The following is a 10,452-nucleotide window of genomic DNA, read 5'->3' as shown; positions in this document are numbered from 1 at the left end:
CGTGACTCTCCCCCCACGTGACTCTCCCCCCCACGTGACTCTCTCCCCCACGTGACTCTCCCCCCATGTGACTCTCTCCCCACGTGACCCCTCCCCACGTGACTCTCCCCCCACGTGACTCTCCCCCCCACGTGACTCTCTCCCCCACGTGACTCTCCCCCCACGTGACTCTCCCCCCCCACGTGACCCCTCCCCACGTGACTCTCCCCCCCACGTGACTCTCTCCCCCACGTGACTCTCTCCCCCCCCCCACGTGACTCTCTCCCCCCCCCACGTGACCCCCCAGGCGTCGTCGTCACTGCTGAGGCGGTCTTCTCCCCCGCTGCGTGACCGCCCCCGCCTGCTGCTCTGCCTGGCCGCCCTCCTCCTCCTCCCACGTGACCCCCCTCCCACGTGACCCCCCCACGTGACCCCCCCCCACGTGACTCTCCCCCCCCCCCCACGTGACCCCCCAGGCGTCGTCGTCACTGCTGAGGCGGTCTTCTCCCCCTCTGCGTGACCGCCCCCGCCTGCTGCTCTGCCTGGCCGCCCTCCTGTGCCTCGTCGTCAACCCACTCTCATACCTCACACAGCAGCCACAGCTGCAACCACAGCAACCACTGCAACCACTGCAACCACAGCTGCAACCACAGCTGCAACCATCGCAACCACAGCTGCAACCACAGCTGCAACCATCGCAACCGCTGCAACCACAGCTGCAACCGCTGCAGGCTCAGCAGGCGCTGATGGGACGCAGCATTCTCAATGCCCACTCAGGTTCTCACGCAACCACCGCAACCACCGCAACCATCGCAATCGTCGCAATCGACGCAATCGTCGCACGCAATCGCACGCAACCATCGCAATCACCACAACTACTGCAACCACCACAACCATCGCAACTACTGCAACCATCGCAACTACTGCAACCACCACAACCATCGCAACTACTGCAACCATCGCAACCACTGCAACCATCGCAACTACTGCAACCTCCCTCTCCTCATCCCCCTCTCAGTGTCTCCTCCCTACCCCGTGGTGGTGGTGGTGGTGATGGTGTTTGTGATGGTGCTAGTAGTGATGATGGTGATGATGGTGGTGATGGTGGTGTTGGTGTTTGTGATGATGGTGTTTGTGATGGTGGTAGTAGTGATGATGGTGGTGGTGGTGGTGATGGTGGTGATGGTGTTGGTGTTTGTGATGGTGGTGTTTGTGATGGTGGTAGTAGTGATGATGGTGATGATGGTGGTGATGGTGGTGTTGGTGTTTGTGATGATGGTGTTTGTGATGGTGGTAGTAGTGATGATGGTGATGGTGGTGTTGGTGTTTGTGATGATGGTGTTTGTGATGGTGGTAGTAGTGATGATGGTGATGATGGTGATGGTGGTGTTGGTGTTTGTGATGGTGGTGTTTGTGATGGTGGTAGTAGTGATGATGGTGATGATGGTGGTGATGGTGTTGGTGTTTGTGATGGTGGTGTTTGTGATGGTGGTAGTAGTGGTGATGGTGATGATGGTGGTGATGGTGTTGGTGTTTGTGATGGTGGTGTTTGTGATGGTGGTAGTAGTGATGATGGTGGTGGTGGTGATGGTGGTGATGGTGTTGGTGTTTGTGATGGTGGTGGTAGTGATGATGGTGGTGGTGGTGGTGATGGTGGTGATGGTGTTGGTGTTTGTGATGGTGGTGTTTGTGATGGTGGTAGTAGTGATGATGGTGATGATGGTGGTGATGGTGGTGTTGGTGTTTGTGATGATGGTGTTTGTGATGGTGGTAGTAGTGATGATAATGGTGATGATGGTGTTGATGGTGTTTGTGATGATGGTGTTTGTGATGGTGGTAGTAGTGATGATGGTGATGATGGTGGTGATGGTGTTGGTGTTTGTGATGGTGGTGTTTGTGATGGTGGTGGTAGTGATGATGGTGGTGGTGGTGATGGTGGTGATGGTGTTGGTGTTTGTGATGGTGGTGTTTGTGATGGTGGTAGTAGTGATGATGGTGATGATGGTGGTGATGGTGGTGTTGGTGTTTGTGATGATGGTGTTTGTGATGGTGGTAGTAGTGATGATAATGGTGATGATGGTGTTGATGGTGTTTGTGATGATGGTGTTTGTGATGGTGGTAGTAGTGATGATGGTGATGATGGTGGTGATGGTGGTGTTGGTGTTTGTGATGATGGTGTTGTGATGGTGGTAGTAGTGATGATGGTGATGGTGGTGGTGATGGTGTTTGTGATGATGGTGTTTGTGATGGTGGTAGTAGGGATGATGGTGATGATGGTGATGGTGTTTGTGATGGTGGTGTTTGTGATGGTGATGATGGTGATGGTGTTTGTGATGCTGGTAGTGATGATGGTGTTTGTGATGGTGGTGGTAGTGGTAGTAGTGATGGTGATGGTGTTTGTGATGGTAGTGGTAGTAGTGATGGTGATGTGTTTGTGATGATGGTGATGGTGGTGTTTGTGATGGTGATGGTATTTGCGATGGTGATGGTGTTTGTGATGTTGGTAGTGATGATGATGGTGATGGTGTTTGTGATGGTGTTTGTGATGCTGGTAGTGATGATGCTGATGGTGATGGTGTTTGTGATGCTGTAGGTAGTAGTGATGGTGATGGTGTTTGTGATGATGGTGATGGTGTTTTTGATGATGATGGTGTTTGTGATGGTGATGATGATGTTGGTAGTGGTGATGGTGTTTGTGATGTTTGCTCCTCCACCTCTCCGCGTCTTCCGCCAGACGCCCAGGAGGATTCTCTCTCCCCACCGACACCACCAGCGTGGTGGTGGTGGTGGTGTCGTGGTGTTTGTGATGGTGGTGATGGTGTTTGTGATGATGGTGATGGTGGTGTTGGTGTTTGTGATGATGATGATGGTAGTGGTGATGGTGATGATGGTGATGGTGTTTGTGATGGTGATGATGGTGATGGTAGTGTTTGTGTTGGTGTTTGTGATGGTGATGATGGTGATGGTAGTGTTTGTGTTGGTGTTTGTGTTGGTGTTTGTGATGGTGATGATGGTGATGGTGGTGTTTGTGATGTTTGCTCCTCCACCTCTCCGCGTCTCCCGCCAGACGCCCAGGAGGAGTCTCTCTCCCCACCACCACCACCAGCGTGGTGGTGGTGGTGGTGGTGTCGTGGTGTTTGTGATGGTGATGATGGTGTTTGTGATAATGGTGATGGTGGTGTTGGTGTTGGTGTTTGTGATGGTGTTTGTGATGTTGGTAGTGATGATGGTGATGATGATGATGATGGTGTTTGTGATGGTGATGATGGTGATGGTGGTGTTTGTGTTGTTTGCTCTTCCACCTCTCCGCGTCTCCCGCCAGACGCCCAGGAGGATTCTCTCTCCCCACCACCACCACCAGCGTGGTGGTGGTGGTGGTGTCGTGGTGTTTGTGATGGTGTTTGTGATGTTGGTAGTGATGATGGTGATGATGATGATGGTGTTTGTGATGGTGATGATGGTGATGGTGGTGTTTGTGTTGTTTGCTCTTCCACCTCTCCGCGTCTCCCGCCAGACGCCCAGGAGGATTCTCTCTCCCCACCACCACCACCAACGTGGTGGTGGTGGTGTCGTGGTGTTTGTGATGGTGTTTGTGATGGTGTTTGTAATGGTGATGATGGTGATGGTGTTTGTGATGTTGGTAGTGATGGTGATGATGGTGATGTTTGTGATGTTTGTGCTGTTTGCTCCTCCACCTTTCCGCGTCTCCCGCCAGACGCCCAGGATGATTCTCTCTCCCCACCACCACCACCGACACCACCACCGCCACCAGCAGCGCGGTGGTGGTGGTGGTGGTGTCGTGGTGCGGTGTTTGTGATGGTGATAGTGTTTGTGATGGTGATGATGGTGATGATGGTGGTGATGGTGATGGTGTTTGTGATGTTTGTGGTGTTTGTGATGATGGTGATGATGGTGATGATGTTTGTGATATTGGTAGTGATGGTGATGGTGTTTGTGATGTTTGCTCCTCCACCTCTCCGCGTCTCCCGCCAGACGCCCAGGATGATTCCCTCTCCCCACCGCCACCACCAGCGTGGTGGTGGTGGTGGTGTCGTGGTGCGGTGTTGGCGCTGCTGAACGCCGTGTTGGCGCTGCTGGTGCTTGCCGCCTTGCTGCTGGGCGGCGGTCCGGTCGTGGCTCCCTCCTCAGCCGGGGCGACGCTCTACTGGAGGCACCGGAGGCAGGCCGAGGCAGACATGGCGAGGGTGAGCTCGCTGGCCGGCGTCAGTGCCGGCGTCAACGCCCTCGTCGGCAACATCGTCACCACCAACACCAACATCATCATCATCTTCATCATCGTCAACATCGTCACCATCAACAACATCATCATCTTCATCATCATCGTCACCACCAACAACATCATCATCATCATCGTCACCACCACCATCATCAACTACTATCATCGTCACCACCAACAACAACAACATCATCATCTTCATCATCGTCAACATCGTCACCACCACCAACATCATCATCGTCATCGTCACCACCAACAACAACATCATCATCATCATCGTCACCACCAACAACATCATCATCATCATCATCATCGTCACCACCAACAACATCATCAACCACTATCATCATCACCACCAACAACATCATCATCTTCTTCATCATCATCATCATCGTCACCACCAACAACATCATCATCATCGTCACCACCAACAACATCATCATCATCATCGTCACCACCAACAACATCATCATCATCATCATCATCGTCACCACCAACATCATCATCTTCATCATCATCGTCACCACCAACAACATCATCATCATCACCACCTACACCACCACGATCATCTTCATCATCATCGTCACCACCAACAACATCATCATCATCTTCATCATCATCGTCACCACCAGCAACATCTTCATCATCATCGTCACCACCAACAACAACAACATCATCATCTTCATCATCATCGTCACCACCAACAACATCATCATCATCACCACCTACACCACCACGATCATCTTCATCATCATCGTCACCACCAACAACATCATCATCATCATCATCGTCACCACCAACATCATCATCGTCATCGTCACCACCTACACCACCACGATCATCGTCATCATCATCATCATCGCCATCACTACCACTATCATCGTCACCACCAACAACATCATCATCTTCATCATCATCATCGTCACCACCAACAACATCTTCATCATCATCGTCACCACCAACAACATCATCATCTTCATCATCATCGTCACCACCAACACCATCATCATCTTCATCATCATCGTCACCACCAACACCACCACTATGATCGTCACCATCACCACCAACAACATCATTATCTTCACCACCACCACCATCATCGTCACCACCACCATCATCAACTACTATCATCGTCACCACCAACAACAACATCATCATCATCATCGTCACCACCAACAACATCATCATCATCGTCACCACCAACACCACCACGATCATCGTTATCATCATCGCCATCACCACCATTATCATCGTCACCACCTCCACCACTATCATCGTCATCTTCATCATCACCGCCATCACCACCACCATCATCACCACCATCACCACCACCACTATCATCATCACCACCACCATCATCGTCATCTTCATCATCACCGCCATCACCACCACCACTATCATCACCACCATCACCACCACCACTATCATCACCACCATCACCACCACCACTATCATCATCATCACCACCACCATCATCGTCATCTTCATCATCACCGCCATCACCACCACCACCACTATCATCACCACCATCACCACCATCATCGTCACCACCACCACCATCATCATCACCACCACCACCACCACCAACATCATCGTCATCATCAACCACTATGATCGTCACCACCACCACCAACATCATCGTCACCACCACCACCATCACTATTATCGTCACCACCACCAACATCATCATCATCATCATCGTTGTCACCACCACTTTCATCATCACCACCACCACCAACATCATCATCATCATCACTGCATTCACCACCAATATCATCATCATCACCGCGATCACCACCACCACTATCATTGTCACCACCACCAACATCATCATCACCACCACCACTATCACCACCACCACCACCACTATCACCACCACCACCACCACTATCATCACCACCACCACCACTATCACCACCATCATCATCACCATCATCACCACCACCACCATCATCGTCACCACCACCATCATCGTCACCACCAACAACAACATCATCGTCACCACCACCACCACCAACATCACTATCATCACCTTCTCTGCTGGTGATGGTGGTGATGCTGATGCTGGTGGTGATGCTGATGGTGGTGGTGGTGATGATGGTGGTGATGATGATGACGCTGATGATGATGCTGATGATGGTGGTGATGCTGATCGTGGTGATGATGCTGATGGTGGTGGTGATGGTGGTGGTGGTGATGATGCTGATGGTGGTGGTGATGGTGGTGGTGGTGATGCTGATGATGATGATGATGCTGATGATGGTGATGATGATGATGCTGATGATGATGCTGGTGATGATGATGGTGATGATGATGGTGATGCTGGTGGTGCTGGTGGTGATGATGCTGGTGATGATGATGCTGGTGATGGCGGTGATGATGATGGTGATGATTATGGTGATGATGGTGATGATGGTGATGCTGATGGTGGTGGTGATGGTGGTGATGATGGTGGTGATGATGATGATGGTGATGATTATGGTGATGATGGTGATGATGGTGATGCTGATGATGATGGTGGTGGTGATGGTGGTGATGATGGTGGTGATGATGATGATACTGGTGATGATGATGATGGTGATGATGGTGATGATGATGATGATTGCAGGGAGACTTTGCGTCGAGTGGTGCTCACCTGCGTGCTGGTGATGATACTGATGATGATGATACTGGTGATGATACTGATGATGATGGTGATGATGATACTGGTGATGATGATACTGATGATGATGATGGTGATGATGATACTGGTGATGATGATACTAATGATGATGATGATGGTGATGATGATACTGGTGATGATGATACTGGTGATGATGATACTGGTGATGATACTGATGATGATGATACTGGTGATGATGGTGATGATGATGCTGGTGATGATGATGCTGATGATGATGATGATTTCAGGGAGACTTTGCGTCGAGTGGTGCTCACCTGCGTGCTGGTGATGATACTGATGCTGATGCTGGTGATGATGATGATGGTGATGATGATGCTGATGATGATGATTGCAGGGAGACTTTGCGTCGAGTGGTGCCCACCTCCGTGCTTGCCTCGGGGCGCTGGGAAGGCCGTTGCCAACTTCCAACTCAGACCTGGCATGTGGCCTGTTACTGGCTGGCCTACGTGTCCTGGCACGTCGACTCTCTTACTCACCACGTGGTGAGCTCAGTCAGTCACTCACTCAGTCACTCAGACACTCACTCAGTCAGTCACTCACTCAGTCACTCACTCAGTCAGTCAGTGACTCAGTCAGTCACTCAGTGACTCAGTCAGTCACTCAGTCAGTCAGTCACTCACTCAGTCAGTCACTCAGTCACTCACTCAGTCACTCAGTCACTCACTCAGTGACTCAGTCAGTCACTCAGTGACTCAGTCAGTCACTCAGTCAGTCAGTCACTCACTCAGTCAGTCACTCAGTCACTCACTCAGTCACTCAGTGACTCACTCAGACCTGGCGTGCGGCCGGCTGGACTACGTGTGTTGGCACGTCGACTCTCTTACTCACCACGTGGTGAGTAAGAGAGTCACTCAGTCACTCACTCAGTCACTCACTCAGTCACTCACTCACTCACTCAGTCAGTCAGTCACTCACCCACTCACCCACTCACTCACCCACTCACTCACTCACTCAGTCACTCACTCAGTCACTCAGTCACTCACTCAGTCAGTCACTCAGACACTCACTCAGTCACTCAGTCAGTCACTCAGTCAGTCACTCACTCAGTCAGTCACTCAGTCAGACACTCAGTCACTCACTCAGTGACTCACTCACTCAGTCAATCAGTCAGTCACTCACTCAGTCACTCACTCAGTCACTCAGTGACTCACTCAGTCACTCAGTCACTCACTCAGACACTCAGTCAGTCACTCACTCAGACTCTCAGTCAGTCACTCACTCAGTCACCCAGTCAGTCACTCACTCACTCAGTCACTCACTCACCCACTCACCCAGTCAGTCACTCAGTCACTCACTCAGTCACTCACTCACTCAGTGACTCACTCAGTCAGTCACTCACTCAGTCAGTCACTCAGTGACTCACTCACTCACTCAGTCACTCACTCACTCAGTCACTCACTCACTCAGTCACTCAGTCAGTCACTCACTCACTCAGTCACTCAGTCAGTCACTCACTCACTCAGTCACTCAGTCAGTCACTCAGTGATCCACTCAGACCTGGCGTGTGGCCTGTTACTGGCTGGTCTACGTGTTCTGGCACGTCGACTCTCTCACTCACCACGTGGTGAGTGACTCACTCAGTCAGTCACTCAGTCAATCACTCACTCAGTCAGCCAGTGACTCACTCAGTCACTCAGTCACTCACTCACTCAGTCACTCAGTCACTCAGTCAATCAGTCACTCACTCAGTCACTCACTCACTCAGTCAGTCAGTCACTCAGTCACTCAGTCACTCAGTCAGTCACTCACTCACTCAGTCACTCAGTAACTCAGTCACTCAGTCACTCACTCAGTTCGTCACTCACTCAGTCAGTCACTCAGTCACTCAGTCAGTCACTCACTCAGTCACTCAGTCACTCACTCACCCACTCACCCAGTCACTCACCCAGTCACTCACTCAGTCACTCACTCAGTCACTCAGTCACTCAGTCAGTCACTCACTCAGACACTCAGTCAGTCGGTCACTCAGTCAGTCACTCAGTTAGTCACTCAGTCAGTCACTCAGTGACTCACTCAGTCAGTCAGTCACTCACCCAGTCACTCACTCAGTCAGTCAGTCACTCAGTCACTCACTCAGTCACTCAGTCAGTCACTCAGTCACTCACACAGTCACTCACTCAGTCACTCAGTCACTCACTCACTCAGTCACTCAGTCAGTCACTCAGTCACTCAGTCAGACACTCAGTCACTCATTCAGTCAGTCACTCAGTCACTCATTCAGTCACTCACTCAGTCACTCACTCAGTCACTCAGTCACTCAGTGTCACTGTGTTGATGGTGTAATGACCATGGACTATCCACTGCTGGATGGTGGTGGTGTTCTATCTACTGCTGGATGGTTCTCACACTGTGTGTGTGATGTTCTATCTACTGCTGGATGACTCTCACACTGTGTGTGTGATGTTCTATCTACTGCTGGATGACTCTCACACTGTGTGTGTGATGTTCTATCTACTGCTGGATGACTCTCACACTGTGTGTGTGGTGTTCTATCTACTGCTGGATGACTGTCACACTGTGTGTGTGGTGTTCTATCTACTGCTGGATGACTCTCACACTGTGTGTGTGGTGTTCTATCTACAGCTGGATGACTCTCACACTGTGTGTGTGGTGTTCTATCTACTGCTGGATGACTCTCACACTGTGTGTGTGGTGTTCTATCTACTGCTGGATGACTGTCACACTGTGTGTGTGATGTTCTATCTACTGCTAGATGACTCTCACACTGTGTGTGATGTTCTATCTACTGCTGGATGACTGTCACACTGTGTGTGTGATGTTCTATCTACTGCTGGATGACCCTCACACTGTGTGTGATGTTCTATCTACTGCTGGATGACACTCACACTGTGTGTGTGATGTTCTATCTACTGCTGGATGACCCTCACACTGTGTGTGATGTTCTATCTACTGCTGGATGACACTCACACTGTGTGTGTGATGTTCTATCTACTGCTGGATGACTCTCACACTGTGTGTGTGATGTTCTATCTACTGCTGGATGACTCTCTCACTGTGTGTGTGATGTTCTATCTACTGCTGGATGACTCTCACACTGTGTGTGTGATGTTCTATCTACTGCTGGATGACTCTCACACTGTGTGTGTGTTGTTCTATCTACTGCTGGATGACTCTCACACTGTGTGTGTGATGTTCTATCTACTGCTGGATGACTCTCACACTGTGTGTGTGATGTTCTATCTACTGCTGGATGACTCTCACACTGTGTGTGTGTTGTTCTATCTACTGCTGGATGACTCTCACACTGTGTGTGTGATGTTCTATCTACTGCTGGATGACTCTCACACTGTGTGTGTGTTGTTCTATCTACTGCTGGATGACTCTCACACTGTGTGTGTGATGTTCTATCTACTGCTGGATGACTCTCACACTGTGTGTGTGATGTTCTATCTACTGCTGGATGACTCTCACACTGTGTGTGTGGTGTTCTATCTACTGCTGGATGACTCTCACACTGTGTGTGTGGTGTTCTATCTACTGCTAGATGTCACACTGTGTGTGTGATGTTCTATCTACTGCTGGATGACTCTCA

At 50.5% G+C, this 10,452-nt stretch overlaps 1 protein-coding gene across 1 annotated transcript in view; it reads left to right on the top strand.

Moving 5' to 3' along the window:
* The first annotated feature begins 455 nt into the window (after positions 1–455).
* Positions 456–10,452, top strand: part of LOC116957311 (sterol regulatory element-binding protein 1-like) — an 83,767-nt gene continuing 73,770 nt past the window's right edge. The window contains exons 1-3 of the mRNA XM_076055666.1: positions 456–756; positions 3,973–4,184; positions 7,234–7,381. Coding sequence (XP_075911781.1) covers positions 726–756; positions 3,973–4,184; positions 7,234–7,381 — 391 coding nt within the window. The 5' untranslated portion in view covers positions 456–725. The remainder of the gene's footprint in view (positions 757–3,972; positions 4,185–7,233; positions 7,382–10,452) is intronic.

The sequence above is a fragment of the Petromyzon marinus genome, chromosome 72 (assembly GCF_048934315.1).
Source record: "Petromyzon marinus isolate PM22_M1 ecotype Great Lakes invasive population chromosome 72, UKy_Petmar_22M1.pri1.0, whole genome shotgun sequence".
Taxonomy (NCBI): domain Eukaryota; kingdom Metazoa; phylum Chordata; class Hyperoartia; order Petromyzontiformes; family Petromyzontidae; genus Petromyzon; species Petromyzon marinus.
The sequence above is the reverse complement of the archived record's forward strand: the minus strand, read 5'-3'. Positions and strand labels throughout refer to the sequence as shown.